General features: G+C 34.6%; 1 protein-coding gene across 1 annotated transcript; it reads right to left on the bottom strand.

Moving 5' to 3' along the window:
• Positions 1-1,370: 1,370 nt before the first annotated feature.
• Positions 1,371-14,274, bottom strand: LOC103945018 (vacuolar protein sorting-associated protein 52 A). The gene is made up of 21 exons (XM_048587355.1): positions 14,141-14,274; positions 13,868-14,027; positions 13,650-13,747; positions 13,282-13,339; positions 12,675-12,770; positions 11,990-12,091; positions 10,922-11,005; positions 10,543-10,623; positions 10,137-10,280; positions 7,598-7,689; positions 6,849-6,930; positions 5,307-5,489; positions 4,434-4,549; positions 4,268-4,326; positions 3,943-4,043; positions 3,382-3,432; positions 2,978-3,157; positions 2,754-2,888; positions 2,500-2,574; positions 1,899-1,956; positions 1,371-1,811 (listed from the first exon to the last, which is right to left on the bottom strand). The coding sequence occupies exons 2-21, from the start codon at positions 13,892-13,894 to the stop codon at positions 1,507-1,509; spliced, it is 2,127 nt and encodes a 708-aa protein (XP_048443312.1). The 5' UTR covers positions 13,895-14,027; positions 14,141-14,274; the 3' UTR covers positions 1,371-1,506.
• Positions 14,275-17,895: the final 3,621 nt, after the last annotated feature.

The following is a 17,895-nucleotide window of genomic DNA, read 5'->3' as shown; positions in this document are numbered from 1 at the left end:
ACAATAATTATTATTAATTTTGCACTCAAATAAAAACATTGTTCATGAGATTTGGAGGGTTTTAAAAATCTAAATGACCATGTAACCATCATCTCAACATTAAGGATGTAATTATAAATATTTATTATGCTTTCACATCTTTCAGACTTATACATTAATGATTATGAATTTTGTTTATTTTGAACTCCCTTAAAATACTATTCATGAGAGTTTGTATGGTTTTAAAAACTCAAAAGATCATATACCCATCCTCAAAGCGTAGAGGATGCGACTATGAGCGTTTGCATATTTTTTTTCATATTTTTCACACATGTAAATTAATTATTATAATTTTTTTTAATGTGTTTGGTAATTTTAAATTACTTGATATTTTTATTTTTAATGTGTTTTATGATTTTTAATCTCAATCTTTGCCTATAATACACTATAAAAATAAATAAATAAATAAAACTTAAAATTTAAATTTTAAATTTTATATAGAATAATAATTAATGAACAATAAATACATATTCATTATATCTATTGTATTTTATAGTAAGTTTTTTTTAGTTGTTCAAAAAATTAAAATCACCAAAATAATTTTTTTCTTATCACGTCGAAACAGGTTACCCACGTGTCATTCTCATGTAAACCTGTTAATGACCCGATTAATTATCATGTTGACCCAAAACTTATTATTTTCGTGTCGTTTACATGTCGTATTAATGGATCGTGTAAGAAATTGTCAGATCTACATGCAATCATCTTTCCTCACAAATCTTCTCTTGGCATTGAGACTGAAAGAAATACTCAAGCCAAATCATGTGTTGGCACACTCAGTGGGACAGGTGTTTTGCGTGACTAAAAGTGTCCAAACGTCTCTGGAAACAGTGGAAACAAAATTTCAAAGGAAGGCTTTGAGCAATTTCTTCTTTTGCTTTGACCAGATCCTACCATCTCCCTTCAACATACCTTTAATTTAGCAGAATATCCAATCAATTCAATCCTAAATACCAAACGAAGACTAAATTTTGACGTGCAAAATGTACTAAGAAGAAATTCGTGTCAAACTCTTGAAAGCAAAATGTACTAAGAAGAAATTCGTGTCAAACTCTTGAAATTAGCTCAACATGACCTTTGGCTGGTGGCGACTAACAAAGTCATTGTTGAACATGAACACTTTGAACACCCCTCTAATTACGGAGAGATTTTCTCATGTCACCAAACATGGCAAACATTTATTGTACGACGATGACTGGTATTAAATCTTGGTTGCATGAGAGAATCTCTCCTAATTATGGCTCCCCTCTTCAGCTCAATAATAACAGTAAGTCAAGTACCATCACGCCCTACTAATCTACAACAATGGCGTCTTGGTGACAAACCAAAGATTCAAAAGCAATCACGAAGAAGCTTATTGGCGAAAAGTACACTGTAACTGTCTTTCTTCGGCAAGTTTTGATGACTGCAAGTGTTACATTATGCTCAAAAGTCCAAACGCAGGAAACCCATATGAACCGAAACAACCTAGAAAGTCCTCGAGTATTTTCTAATTTCGTACATGATTGACGGTATGGACACTAGATCCTTGTTGAGAGCAGACCCACCAACAACCCTCTTTATGCAATCCGAGAGCCTAGTGTAATAGAGCAACAGCTGAGTCAATGCCGCCCTCAAGATCTCCATACCACACAAGAAGTTGCTGAAAGAAGTTATGACGTCTTTGTGCATCAGTTCGATTGCAGCTTTCCATCTACTTGCAAAGTCCTTCACGAGGGGCTCAACCTCCGCAACAGTTATAGGCTTCTCAGAACTAGCGCTTGGATCCTCCGCTGATAAGGAAATTGCAAATAAGTACATTAATATAAAGAAACTAGAAGGGTATAAGACGCCAAAGCATTATTCATCAAAATACTTACAAGCTCGGGTTTTAACAAACTTGATTAAATCACCAAAATGCTCTAGTAGTAGTTCCTCCTGCAAGGAGAGAGGTGAAAGCTTAAAACAAAAGAAGCAAAGCAAAACCATATACCGTAAAGGGAAGAAAGATCAAAAGAGGCTATACGTTTGCGTTATTTCTCCCATTCTCATCATTTTGATTACAATATACTGGTAAGTAGAGAAAGCATTTGATTGGCTAATGGCTATAAAACCTAATTTCTTCTTAATTTAAAAACATATAATCTATAACCAATTAACTTTCCCCTTAAAGCTTCCTTGGTGAATTAAAGGAAAGAACTGTTTCCACTGATGCAAATCGTTATCCCTTCCTATCTATGAAAAACGGACCATTACTTTTGTAAGTAAAATTGACTTTTATCAACTTAATACTTTTACTTGATATGCTTCCATTTATGTTCTTGTTAAAAGCTTCTAAAGAATACGCAAGCAATACCGAAGTTCCATATCAAATATGAATTAGAAAGATAAAATGTTTAGCTGATACCCGAACTCATGATGCAACCTTCAATTTGCACCAAAACATTATCTGCAAGATAGATAGCACGACCAGGCACTTACCACAAATAATGCCGTGTTGCTTTTCAGAAGTTCCTCAAAGTGCATTTGAATTTTACCACCTTCTGGATCAGCTTCCTAGTATTCAAATGACAAAAATTGTAAAAACAGCAGCAGCCAAAGCATGCAACTGATACGACTGAGCATGTTCAAGAAATTTTGCCAGACGTTTAAATTTCACCTTCATGTTGATATAGATTCCTTGATGTTCCTTTTCAATTTTGAAAAGACAAAAGAAACTACAAAACTGAGTTTACCTTCAACACAGCAATCGTCATATCATAATTGTTTATCAGAAACACGGTTTGTAGTTTTGGTTTTGGAAATGATTTAGCAAGCTTGATAAGCAAGTCATCAATAGCCATTCTCAGTCGCTCCAAATTTAATTCAAGCTGCGAATCATGAAAGGATAATTAAGCCCATGAAGTGATCAAGAATCTTACTGAGCATTAAGTTTTTAAGTTCATTTTCTATATCTAACCTGCCCATCTCCATATTCCACATTGAGGTGGATAAGTGAAGCTGTAAATTCAGCATAACGCCTCATGACATAGTGAGGATGAACATCATCTTCCCACAATGTCTTCACATTTGCATTCCGCAGACTGTTTAGATGCAGGTCAAACACCATCTTAAAGCGAGGCCATAGGGCAATATTGACCTGTTAATGTTTCAAATCAGACGGCAAAGTCATTACATGCATTTATGATATAAGAGCCGAATACAAGCTGTGCTTTCAATATGATCCACTTGAAGAAACATATGTCAATACTAGCAATTTGTAACTCTTTACATTTACCTATCGTCAACCATCTAAGAATACACGAAAATGCATGCAGAATGCAGATGACAAGATTAGAATGCATACAAATTAAGGACACAAACCTTATCAAGGTATGAGTCCAAGCATGGAATACGCCGCCTAGACATAATGAGCTGCAAAGGAAGGAAAAAGAATCAGAAATAGAATATCTTCTAGCAAACGCACCACAGAACACAGGTTGAGGGTCTCATTAGAATGAGAATTGTCCAACACTTTCTGTTCAACATCTATAGCCAAGTGACATGTGGCTATGCCACATGGTATGCACAATATGACCATGTCATGAGTTTGTGGTACAAACTACAAAGTAAGAACACTCACATCAGGACCAAACCTAGAAAAAAAAATGCAGACAATATGGAGGCCCAAAAAAGTTAACTGATATTTAAAACTATTTGGTTTATTTATATAAGAAAGTTAGAAGCACAAGATTGATCCAGAGAAAGCACAAGGAATACAAGAAGCATGGACAAGTAGTCCATGAAACACCTCAAAAAACAAAAGAAACAAGACAAATTAATGAGAAAACCTAGACCAACATACAGACAACCAGGTTAAATAACAACTCTGGACATGATTAAACTCGTATACAAAAAATATGATCTTAGGAACTGGAACACTACCTGGTGCTGGTGTATTATGCGAATCATAAGCATTACCCCAATAGCATCGTAACAATTTGGAAGTATTGAATTGAAGTGCTCGTCAATTACAGAAAATGGGCCTGGCATTAAAAGACATTAGAAGTCATCAAAATGAACCAAATTTTCAAAAAGAAGCACAGTGAGATCTTCAAATGATCCAAAGTGATCATCTGAATCTAAACACAGTCACCAGTAATGCTTTAAAATTTGGGAGAAGTTTATGCTCTTTGTACTTATAATCAGTATGCATTTTGCCAAATATTTAACCATAAGAAGATGAATTAAGAATAGCTGTCAGATTTACCTGCAAAAATTTCATAAAATATGGATTCTTCACCAAAGAAATCATCGCAGAAATGATACCTGCATATACGAGGGGAAAATTGTGAAAACAAATATCATTATTTGATCAATTTTCCATTAGCATTTTAGAAACCATTAATGAGGAGCAGAGGCAAACTCTAGCGTACTCGGAAGTAGCAGTATCCATAAGTAGCTTGTGCAAGCTCCTGAAGAGGACCTCGTATGGATACTTGATGTTGCTGGCTTCAGCTATATGTGGAATCAATGCAGGTTCCTCAATTTCCTGGCAGATAGCAAAATTCAAACATGACATGTTTTTTTACATGCAAGATATATAAAGAAAATGCCATTATAAGAAAACTAACAATAGCTGCCCATTACAAAATCATCATCTATCACATTTATACCAATTGAACATATAAATATGGAGTATCAGACGAAGTATAACAATCCTTATCAAAATTAAAATACTCACAATTAAAGATGTCATTTGTCACAATACACTACATTTACAGTGTTGCCTGTTTTTAGACAGCCAATTCCAACCATTCAAAAGCTATTAAAGATATACTCATTCTAAGCTCCCAACAAGTCCCATCTCAAAGACATTCAGTATCAATAGTACCAACAGGCCCAAAGAAGTTAAAGATCTCCTCAATTTGATTATGACAACAGATTTAAAATGTTGATCATTCTTCATTCATAAAGGCATGAATCATGATACAATGATCAACATAACAGAAGAGCTCCTCTGTTGCTCCAGCCTATCTTGCAATTTTTATATTCTTCAACATATATAGCAGGCTGTTCTAACATGTAATGTCACATTGCTAAAATAGTGGGACAAAAATGGCAACATTCAGCATAATAATCGCTATGCCATAAATAAGTTATACAGGTTGCATTAGTTTGTCGATAGTTTTTCGCAACTATTTTTACGAAAAAAGGAAACAACCCTTTAGCAAAGATAATAAAGTTAATATCATTTTCCCATGGGCTTGTATAAAATTGGATTAACGAGTTAGTTGCGGTAACAAAACCTTTAAAATTTTTCTCCTCTCCCCAAGGGCAAAGACAGCAGACCGGTTCTTCAGTGGTTCCCTTCCTCTTAAAAAGAGACTAGTGTTTCTAGTCTCAACACCAATTAAATCACTAGATGTTGCTATATCTAACTGCAGTTTCTCAAGTGCTTGAATGTAAGCGCGGAAATGTGCACTGAGAACCTGCAAAACATATAACTGAACTTCAATATACTACATACATTATCCATTTTCTTTTTGCCCCATTTTTTATTAATGGGAAAAGATGTGCCACTACCAATTACCCTTTACAATAGTATTTATAGCATAAATTATCCAACTCCTTTAATAAAGCTACATTAAATGTTAAAATGAGGTACCAAGGAATGAACTTCAAATATCAGGGTCATTTCAACCATGCAGAAAGGCCCTTTTATATGAAGTTATGAACCTTAGAATATTAAAGAAAAAGGCCAAATGTGCATAGAGTACTGGTGGGACAAAATGTAAACAGTTTAAAACAAGGTAACATATAAACATGCAGCAATAGAATAAAACAAAGTATTTGTACACTATTTCTATGTTGAAACCAAATTTTATAAAATAGAGAATATAGCATCAAATTTAATCAATCAATTAACATGTGAATAAATAAATTTGTGTTTTCTCTTATGCCCCTCTTGTCAGGAGGTTCAAACATTAATTCCTCAGTAAACATGTGTTTTCTCTGCATATAGGTTTGCTTTTGAGCATTTAGCCATGGTTGACTAGTTTTTGACTCCATTCTTTTCTATCATCCTCATTCTTCCGCTCTAAATTTCTTCAACGACTCCTTGTGTCTCTATTTATATTAAAACCCGTAAAATACATAACTTAAAAGTCAGTCCCTTAACTCCCTCCTTCTACCTAACAGATCATTCGCTTCATTCTCCCCTAACTTCCCCTTGCATTGGATATCATAGTACAGTTGCATAGGGCAGCTAAGTGTATCAAAACTCTGACCACCATGAGTTTCACATCTCATGTAAGTAGTTTTTTTTTTTTTTTTGGAATTTCTGTCCTCAAAATGACAGGAAGGCAATGCGTAATTTGGATGTCAGATGAAGCAATGAGAAAGGTCTTTAAACTTACTTGGCTTCAACTTAAAAAACAAGACTTTCTAAAGGCTTTTTGATGAAGTTGGATACAGCCTGGAAGTAAACATTTATAAAGCTTGTAATCTGCTAGTAAACAGTTATAAACTGTGTAACCAGTACCCAAAAAGAAAAACAGAAAAAAAAGAAATAAATTTGTGAAGCATTTTTTATGAAGTAGGATACTATCTGCAGTTAAACACTTATGAAGCTTAGCTTCGGCTTTGATGGAAGTATTATAGATCAACAAAATGTACAATCAAAATCACCTAATCCAGAATTGATAATAGAAGAAAACAGAGAGAATTTTAAGTTAAATGGACAATGAGGTTGTGACACTCCCTGTTTATGTATGGTAATTCATCTAGCAGTATTCTAGTTCTTCAATATCATAATTCAAAGACAGGTCATCATTTTTAAAAGTATTGACCTTGTTCATTGTGTCAATGTATGCTCCGCGAACCTCAATATATACATCCTTGCCATGTTCCTTCAGGAAGGAAACAACATACCTACATTGTCACACTGGAATCAGTCAAATAATAAATCAAAAAACAAAAATAAAATCAATCTGATAACAATATCTATACACGCCTAACAGATACCAGCACTCGCACCTGAAATAAACCCAAAACAGCATGCACATTTAACAGATACCTATGTTTGGCCATGTCACACTCACACATTACTGGTACATGAGTGAATGCTATATTTATACAGAAACAATATCACCATGGAGAACTTGTTCTGAACAGCTCAAGGAAGACTATTTTTTACAATCATTTAGCACTACCAACACATAATCCAGAAAAAGGATAGTAGGAGTGAGACACACATAAAAATGACAGACTGTATAATCCAGTTTCTCCTAATCTTAAACTCATGAGACAATCAAATAGTTTCACAGTCTGATTTATCTCGTACGATCAAACTCATAAGTGAATCAGATTGTTTCCCGGCATCAAAATAATAAGCAACATAACTTTTACCCAAATCCTCTAATATCCCATGTAAATAGACCATTATCCTTAATAGTTGCTGCCACCCTGAATATCAGCAACTGGGGCTGTCAATGGGTTGGTTCAATGATCTGAATTCAACTTGACTTTGATCCATTAATTTGTGATATTAATGGAAACCAACTAAATAGAATTGAGAACACTGTAAGAAACTACTCACTTGTACTTCAAAAGAACATTCTGCTGAAGGATCTGGATATTTGTTTTAGGTTTTCTCAATGCATAAAGCTTCTGAACAATGAAGTCAAACACCTGCGGAAAGATAGATATAGACAGATAAAAACTCATACATTATGAATCTTTTGTAGAAGAGATGGATCATTGAAATTAAACAGCAGCATAACTTGACAACAACAAAGCCTTATCCACTGAGTGGGGTCGGCTGTATGAATCCTAGAACGTCACTACACTCGGCTTTGTGCCAAGTCTAAATCATGCCTTGACTGGTTTAAATCATGTGAAATTAACATTTCCAAGAAAATAAATACAAAAGAGCTTGAAGACCTAAGAAAGTGACCAATATTTTCAAATACTGATATAAGACCTGAATTAGTTCGATACCTAAGATGTGACCAAGTTTTTTACAAACTGATATAAGAGAACCAAGAGTTAGCTCAAAATAATGTACTGAACAATGAAATAAAAAAGAATTCATTCTTCCATACATTATTAGGGGAACACAATAGAACTCAAATACTAATCCATAACAACTACTAACAAGAATTCAACTAAAAAATTGTCTATATAAAATATGTCAGTTAAAGGTTCTTGCTATAGAGAACGCGGTCAAAGACAGATGGAGAGGTTATTTTCATAATCTTTTCAATGAAGGACATGAAAGGAGTACTTCTTTAAGGTAGTTGAGTAACTCAGAAGAGTGTAGAAACTACTCCTTTTACTGCCGAATTAGGATGTAAGAAGTGGTTGTAGCTTTGAAAAAGATGAAGCATAGAAAAACAGTGGGCCCGAAAACGAAGAAGATGTCAAATGAGTGACGAAAGAGCACTCTGGTGCCTATCTACAAGAATAAGGGCGACGTACAAAATTGCATGAACTATAGGGGTATTAAGTTAATGAGTCATACAATGAAGCTCTGGAAGAGAGTAATTGAGCATAAACTAAGGCAAGAGACAAGGGTCTCGAACAACCAATTCAGATTCATGCCAGGGCGCTTTACCATGGAGGCAATCTATCTCTTACGAAAATCGATGGAAAGATATAGAGATATGAAAAAGGACTTGCACATGGTCTTTATAGATTTGGAAAAAGTGTATGATAGGGTCCCAAGATACATTCTTTGGAGGATTTTAGAGAAGAAAGGAGTACAAGTAGCATATATTCAAGCTATAAAGGATATGTATGATGGAGCAAGAACTGCCGTAAGAACTCATGAAGGACAAACCAAAAGCTTCCCCATAACTGTAAGCTTACATCAAGACTTATCTTTAAGTCCTTACCTTTTTGCATTGATAATGGATGAGTTAACGGGACATATTCAAGATGATACTCCTTGGTGTATGCTTTTCGCAAACGATATAGTGTTGATAGATGAAACTCAGGAAGGAGTAAATGTGAAGCTTAACCTTTGGAGAGAAGTATCTAAAGGTCTTCGCCTAAGTCGATCAAAGAAAGAGTATATGGAGTGCAAATTCAGTGCAAACGGAGGCCCAAATGAGTTAGGGGTGAGGATTGGAGACCAGGAAGTACCAAAGAGCGACCGCTTTCGCTACCTAGGATCTATCTTGCAAAAGAACGGAGAATTGGATGGAGACCTCAACCATAGAATACAAGTTGGATGGATGAAGTGGAAGAGTGCATCCGGCATGTTGTGTGACCGTTGTATGCCACTGAAGCTCAAGGGAAAATTTTATAGGACGGCAAAAGGCCGCCAATGCTTTACGGCACGGAATGCTGGACGGTGAAGCATCAATACGTACATAAAATGGGTGTAGCAAAGATGAGAATGCTTTGTTGGATGTGTGGGCACACAAGAAAGGATAAGATTAGGAATGAGGATATCCAAGGTAAACCAGGAGTAGCCGGAATTGAAGGAAAGATGAGAGAAAATCGGTTATGATGGTTTAGGCATCTGAAATGAAGGCCTATTGACGCTCCGGTTAGAAGATGCGATCACGGGACAGAGGTTCGGTCCCGTGGTTCAGGGCCAAAGGGGTAGAGGAAGACTTTGGAAGAGACTCTAAGAAAAGACTTAAGAGATCTAATGGAAGACGTGACACAAAACCGAGCGCAATGGCGTTCTAGGATTCATATAGCCGACCCCACTTAGTGGGAAAAGGCTTTGTTGTTGTTGTTGTTGTTGTTCAAATTTCAGCTTTTACCGACCATGGATTAGTACTGTGCATGAGGTTTTAACCATATCATAACTACAAACAAAACATTGAGTGAAAAACCTGGTAGTCTAGACTAGAGACTGAAATCCCTCCCAATAAATTAGTTACTAGTTAGTAGACAAATACCTCAATTACATTGCTTCCCATATAGCAATGGACAGACTCACATGCGCACATGTTTAACTGGCTAGGATGACCAATTTTTGTCACAAGACCACTAGCTTTTACTCCTAAGAGGCGTTTACAGTTCTACTGACATAGATCAGGCATGTATGATAAGAACATACAATTACACAAGCAATTAGGTGATCAATATCAGACAGTTTATCTAGCAACTCTAGTACCAACCTTGGAAACTGCTTTCTGTCGGAGTTTTTCAAGCTCAGGCTGAACATCTTTTAGGGCTTTTGAAGTTTTAACCATAAGATCTGCTTCTACAAACTTGAGCTTCTTACTTAGAATCTCTAAAGTTTTCATATATTCATCATTCACCTGGATAACAACGAGACATTAAGCATGTTAACAGCAATGAAAGAAAGACAACACAACATAATACAAATTCAATATGCCAACTAAAGAACGTGTTACACTCCATTAAGTTTCACTTAAGAAATGATACAGCTGAGAGTGTGAGAAAACATTCTTATCAAGATTATAATGGCACTTTTTTATCATATACGAACAGAAAAAACGTGAAAAATGATGATATTGCATTTACAAGGATAAATTTAACAATTAAAAGAATAAGATATACCTCGCCTTCAACAATTATGTCTACCATTCTTGGAGGGACTATAATATCTTCAACAAACTTTGCCAATTTTGATTCTGCCACCTGGTAAATGAACATAAACCGGTCATTCATATAAGAAACAAGAAGCATATGGATAAGAAGCAGACCAACTATGTCTACCATCATTTCACCTTAATCAATAATGATGATTTACAGGCATTCCATACCACACTATCTGCTAAACTAGTAAGAAATTTCTACAGATATTATTCCAACAATTTTATAACACAAACCAGCAAGCTACAGAGGAGCATGCCTCATTAATACTCAAAAAGGTTATTTGTTAATTGAACTCAAGAGAAGCAAAGACATAGAGCTTTTTTATACAAACAAATGGTACCTTGCGATTCTTCAGCTTCAAACCCATGTCCATAGACTTCTCCTGGAGAATTTTGATGTCTGAACTTATTGAACCAATCTCTGACTGGAAAAGAATTCTTGAAGTGTTAATGACATTTATATAATATATGTTAAGGGTGAGGATAATTGACAAACAATCCCCTTAAAATTCTATGGTTTGTTGTATTTATTTAAGGATAGAGTGGCTGATTGCATGTTGTGCTTATTTTTCAGATCACTCCTTGTTCTCCAGTCTTATGCTTATGTTTTTAATAGAAGCTCTTGCTTTAAATTTTTTTAAAAAAAATATTGGAAATAAAATAAAATCTCAATGCAAGAATTTGGAGGTTAAGCAACAAGACTTGAGGAAACCTAATATGAAATTAATAAACCAAAGGAAAAGGAACAGGAAAAAGGAAATGGATATCATTTAAAATGCATGTAATATTGGAAATTTATGCGCTTTTGAGTTGTATCACAGCTGAAATGATACTAGTATTGTTTTCGAGCATAGTTGTGGGATAAAATAAAAATTTAGAAACCGTTTAAAAGAAACACATACTTTATTAATGAAAAACTAGAAGAAAAAAAATATAAAAGTCCATATATCTAACATAACACCTTCAAATTCAAACACTGTACGTTATTTTAAACACCTCCGCAATCAAGAAGAATACAATACACTAATTAGAATTTTAGAATATAACTAAAATGGAAATCAAAAGTGGATTTTTTTAATGCATTCCTATTAAATTACTGCAGCAAATATAACTAACATGACTCAAATAATGGTACGATACATATACAAAGTATTTGATTGAAGCAAAACTTTATACGCTGGTCAAAAGAAGGAAAAAAAATTTCTGTAAAGTAATCCTCCTAGAGATATTTACGAGGGTTTTTATTTGGGTATATATGTTTATGTTAAAAAGTCATCGTTAAATATATTTTCTGCAAACATAAGTGGAAGCCAGAAGTCTTTCTATCAATATAAGCAAAAGAAGATACAGTCATTCTGTGAGTGAAAGCATGTAATGATTGTAAAACAGCAAAGAAAGGACCAATCTACCTGAAATCCACTCAGAAGAGTTTCCATCTGTGACAAGATGCTGTCACAATCACGAATTTGATCATGAAGAGATACCAGATTATCACTTTCTTTAATATAGTCCTGCAGTATTGCATAAAGGAAGATCCTAACGATCAAATTAATTATTCCCAGAACCTTATCCACTATATATATAAATTTAATGCAGGAAACTAGATGGGAGCCATGAATAAATGATTTTCACAAAAATTAATAACTATGCACCATAGAAGAAGCATTTATGGTGAAAACGGTGAAATTTGACAACATTATTTCAAAATGCACCAAAACACAACAGGATGAAACCAAAATCTTAACCCTTCACAAATTTTCACAGCCTCTTCCAAGAAAAATGAGTACCTCTCGGAAAAGATTTGAATCACATAACAAATGTTTGATAACCAAAACGAGAACAGTTCACCGTGAATAAACCTTGTTACAAGGTAAATATTGTAATCACAAAAAGCTCAAGGAAGTACACATTTCAACAGGAATATTAACACTTCTTATTTGCACATATTATGCACACAAGCACAGCTACTCAAGTGAAACAAAAGAAAAAAAAAGGAACTATTATCACGATATCAATAACTCGATAAGTCTGTTAGAAATAATTCAACTAGGGAATGCACAAAAAATGGTAAAGAGAATGTGAGCGAACGAGAACCTGGATGGAGTCCAATTCAACTTGTCGTATATTGTTCTCAACCCCCTTTGTATGCTCCCGAAGTTTCGTGCCTTTAGACAATATGTTCGCAACTACCTACATTAGATGATATATAGTCGAAAGATTAATGCATTTTAGTGATAACCACAAGACAATACATTCCCAACTTTCTACATCAGATTCAGATGATAGATAGAAGAAATATTGATGCATTTGATTAGTTCATCACAAGTAATAGAGCGACAAAATTACAAGGAAATTACTGTATTCACTATTCACACAAATTACACATAAGTATTAAAATGGGATAGGTGTCCAACCACATGAATCCTTATGAACTAACTAGCTTATTTTCAATATGTAAATAAGATCATATGAGTTCTCTGACCAGGAAAAAATCACTTCCAGGAATTCCATTTGTCATGAGTTCATATACTTCTCCTTAGTCAACGGATAATTACATTTCACAAGAACCATTTTCAAAACCTCAAAGCACAGAGAAAAGACCATTCTCTCTTATCGCAATAAACAAAATACCAATTAAAAGAAATACGTTAGAACCATGTATTGGAGCATTAAAGAGCATGGAAACTTGAATGCTACTCACATCATCGTGTTTACATTCTTCCAATTCTTGCTGCAGTCCTTCTAACGATATATCATCACTGAAAGGAGAGGAAAAAGTTACAATGGAATCATTTCTGAGATGAAGCACTCTCAGACTATAATTTGAAATTCTAGAATACTTATTCCATCTGTCATCAACATACTCAGCATAATATGCGGCCGCGCCGCACATGCATTTCAAGCAAGCAATTTAATTTGCACGCATAAACCTCTCTAATGTTTGTGCATGGCATTACTCATACATGGGTGAATACTGATTCCTAGTGCAGTATCCAATAGCCGTTAGCCAAAATTTGACAATGTGAACTCAATACATCAACTATGTAGATATACGAAATAAGTATATACCTGCTTGCATCCTCCTCAACGGTCAAGTCCCCAACAAATGCACCCAAATCGAAAACGGTTTTCTGAGCATCACCATTGCTCACATCATAAGAGTCTCCCTGCAAGCACGCAAGCACAAAGCCCGCCCAATCGTAATTTAACACAATATTTTCAAAACTAGGAAGCAGATCATACTAATTAAGCTGTTGCTTCATCAAATTGAGCAATGTAAGGTTTACCTCTTTGTTGCTCGAAACATAAGCCATGTTGATTGTTGAGTGCAAGTGATTGGAAGATCCAGAGGACCCCGGCGATGAAGAGAGGTGGGTCTCAGTATACACTGATTTCAGAGGATTTTGACCGGAAACAAAACTCCGGCGACGGTGAGGACCTCAATTCCTATAGGGATCCGTGAAATCGAGATTTAGAAAGAAAACCAGACTACAAATTAAGAGCGAGAAGGAAGAAGGAACAAAGCCCCGGCAACGAAGCAGAAGAAGAAGAATCTGAACTGTAATAATGCGGCAGCATATGGGCGTCGGAGTAAAAGTCTGAACGTGGAGGAGGACACACTCTGAACCTTTATAAGGAGGAGGAGGAGGAGAAAAAGACAGAAAATTCCGTGAATCCAACTTCAACAGCAACAACAAATAGATTACTGATCATAGGGGCATTTTGGTAATAATATTAATTTTCATTCGATTCGTATGAGTTGGGGTAAATTACATTTTCATACTTCAGGTTTGAGGTCTATTTCAATTCCTTACAATATCTTCAAAACATTTCACTTTCATATCTTAAATACTATTTTATTTCAAAATAATACCTCCGTTACATTTTCTATCTATTGATCCGTTAAGTGCTGATGTGGTTACCACATATATGCCACATGACTGCCAAATGTCTACCACTTGGCAAAAAAAAATTTGTAATTTAAAAAAAAAACTGAACCTTCTAAAAATAAAAATAAAAACCAAAAACAAAAGCTAAACCCGCAACCCCTATCCCTCTATACCCCCAACCCAACCTACAACCTAGAAGAAGAAGAGGAGATGGAAAAAAAAAAAAAAAAAAAAAAAAAAAGCCCATCTTTCATCTTCCTCCCTCCCGTCTTCCCCAAACCCACTGTGCACCCACCCTCCACCTCCTCCTCTGCACCCACTACCTGCAACCCAGAAAATAAAAACAAAAAACCCAAAAAAGAAAGGAAAAAAAAACTCTCCATTTCCATACAACCCAGATCCCGTCTTCCCCAATGAGTGTGGATTTAAGGAGTGGGGTGTATAGAGGAGGGAAGAGGGTGCGTGCGAGGGTGGGAGCGGAGGGTGGGTGTGCTGGGTTTTTTCCTTTTTCTTCTTTCTGGGTTACAGGTTGGGCTCAAGTTGGAAGGGGGAAGATGGGAAGATGGTGCACGGAGGAGGTGGAGGATGGGTGTGGAGGAGGAGGTGGAGGATGGGTGCGAACGACGGATGGAAGATGATGAGGCTCCGACACCCCCGAGGAGGGGGTTTTGACGGGATCTGGGAAGGAAGGTGTGCGGGATCTGGATTTTCTATTTTTTTTTTTTTTCGGTTGAAGGTTTACGTATGGGGGGTTTCGGCGAGGGGGAGGGTGGGGTGATGGGATCTAGTTTTCTAACCTTTTTTTTTTTTTTTGGCTGAAGATTCAAGTTTTTTTTTTAATTAAAATTTTATTTTTTTTGCCACGTGATAGACATTTGGCAGCCACGTCAGAACTTAACGGATCAATGGATGGAAAATGTAACGAAGGTATTATTTTGAAATAAAATAGTACTTAAGGTATGAAAGTGAAATGTTTTGAAGATGTTGTAAGGAATTGAAATAGGCCCCAAACCTGAGGTATGAAAATGTAATTTACCCTATGAGTTAATACACAATTTCTATTGTTCATTAGCTTTCGTATTTTGATTTCAGACAGTTTTAGCAAAAAACTTAATAAGAATATGATTATGATTCCTCCTCAATCTAATTTCTCCTCAATTTAATTTCTATCAATCTGATTATGAATTAGTAAAAAGCTAGGAGTTTAAATATTTTGAAAGAGTTGTATTTGATTGACATTTTAAATAAAGAGTGATTTTGTATAAAATCAATACAAAGTTATCATATTGATAGTAGATCAACAATATTTATGTTAATTATAAATAGATCAATCATGTATTGTAACACTTAAATGCATTTAAAATAAACAAAAATTACAAAATATACCACTACAACTGGCACCCACTCCAACCGACACCCTATTTCTCATCTTTTTTTTTTTTTCATATTTTGGAATAGGTGAATACTAATCAGCCACTGCCCTATTTCTCATACTCTTTTTTTCATATTTTGGAATAAGTCAATACGAATTAGAGCAATGTCTGTTTCCTGATTCTGTCTTTTACACTCGGATTCAAAATCTACATTGTAGTGTCCATTTCTTGGTTCCCTTTTTTTCATCACTCACACGCCTTCTATGCTTCATTCTTTGCGCAACTCTTTATTTTTACATTTGGATTCATACATTGCAATGCAGTGTCTGTTTCCCTATTCTATTTGTCTTTTTTTTTTACATTTTGATTTAGAAACTACAGTGCAATGTCTGTTTCCTTTTTTTTTTTTTTTTTTTTTTTTTGCTTTCTTACTTTTTGATTCAGACACTGCAATGTAGTGTCTGTTTCTTAGTTCTGTTTTTACATTTCTATTCAGACACTACATTACAGTGTCCGTTTCCTAGTTCTCTTCTTCTTCCCATCATCATTTCCACGTTTCACGAAGTCTCCCTCGACCCATAAAATTACTTCTTTAAGACAATATAAATTTCATATCATAGAACAAAGGGAGATAGAACCCATCAAATTAATCAAAACGCAAAAATATTTCAAACCCAAAAGAAGAAAACATCAAAACCCATATAATTCAACCCCAACTTCATCCCCCACAGATGCTCATCAAATTAATCAAAACGCAAAAAGATTTCAAACCCAAAAGAAGAAAATATCAAAACCCATAAAATTCAACCCCAAATTCATCCCCCACAGATGCTCATCACGACCAAGGTCTAAAATATCGATGATATCGCAAATATCAGTCGTCCAAAAATATGGAAATTTCGATGGAAATATCGGGATATTATCGATATCAATAAAAATTGAATAAAAACCACGGAAATTGTAAGACAAAGTTGGAAATTTTTATTGAAACTTTGCAGGATGTTTATTTAGTCAATTATCTATTACTTCAAAAAATTAACATGCAAGTATTATTTGGTTCTTCGATCACATGCACGGGTCCACACAAATTTTTTTGTTCTTGTGTAAATTACAATAATATAAATATAAGTTTGTAAACTTACCTTAAATATGGAACCCTTTGTGTAAAGGCCAAATAGAATCTACGTGGACCAACAGTAAAATAATAATTACACAAATGTAACAAAATGTGATGAAAACATATAAAGTCTTTAATAATGAATCAAGAGACAATAAACACACATGTAAGTGACCAAATAAAAAATAGAAAAATTAAAAACCACATGCCATTGACTAAGTAATTAATTGACATAATTTAAAATATAATACCACCAAAAATTTGGAATAGATAATAACAAACATGCAAATTAAATAACAATAATGAATGAAAATAACTTACTATAGTTCAATTTTATTTTATTTTTTTACTTGAGGGGAAATTGAGGTTGATAGTTGTTGAGAATAACATGAGCATTATGTTTTATTTTGGAGAGATGTTGAGAATTACATGAGCATTATGTTTTATTTTGGAGAGATGTTGAGAATAAGGGACGGCATGGGACCATTTGATTTTATTTGTATATATAGAAATAGAACTACCTAACCATATATATAGAAATATGACTACAACTAATTAGTTAGGCGAGTGAACGTGGTGAGTAGTTCAAAAGTAGATACTTGAAAAGAAATTGTCAAAGATTCATTGTCATGTGCAAATTTGTTTCTTGCAAAAAGAATTCAAAACAAAACCATATATATAAATATTTTAGCATATTTTCACAAAAACATAAGTGATATGGTGGTCAAGGTGTTGAAGGAGTAAAATGGGAGGGGTTGGAATCCCCTTGGTTTTTTTTAAAACATAGAAATTTATCCTAGATAATAAATATTAGCTTGCAAGCCTTGCAAATATCTTAACGACCATATAAATAATACAGGCTGAATATGTAATCACAAACACATCTGTAACGAGTTGGATAAGACCTAGGTGCGTGGTTGACAAAAGGAAGGGTT

This window comes from the organism of the source record quoted next, unplaced genomic scaffold, assembly GCF_019419815.1.
Source record: "Pyrus x bretschneideri cultivar Hongxiangsu unplaced genomic scaffold, Pyrus_bretschneideri_v1 Contig265, whole genome shotgun sequence".
NCBI classification, from domain to species: domain Eukaryota; kingdom Viridiplantae; phylum Streptophyta; class Magnoliopsida; order Rosales; family Rosaceae; genus Pyrus; species Pyrus x bretschneideri.
Note: the sequence above shows the minus strand (reverse complement) of the source record. Positions and strands in the feature narration are given on the sequence as shown.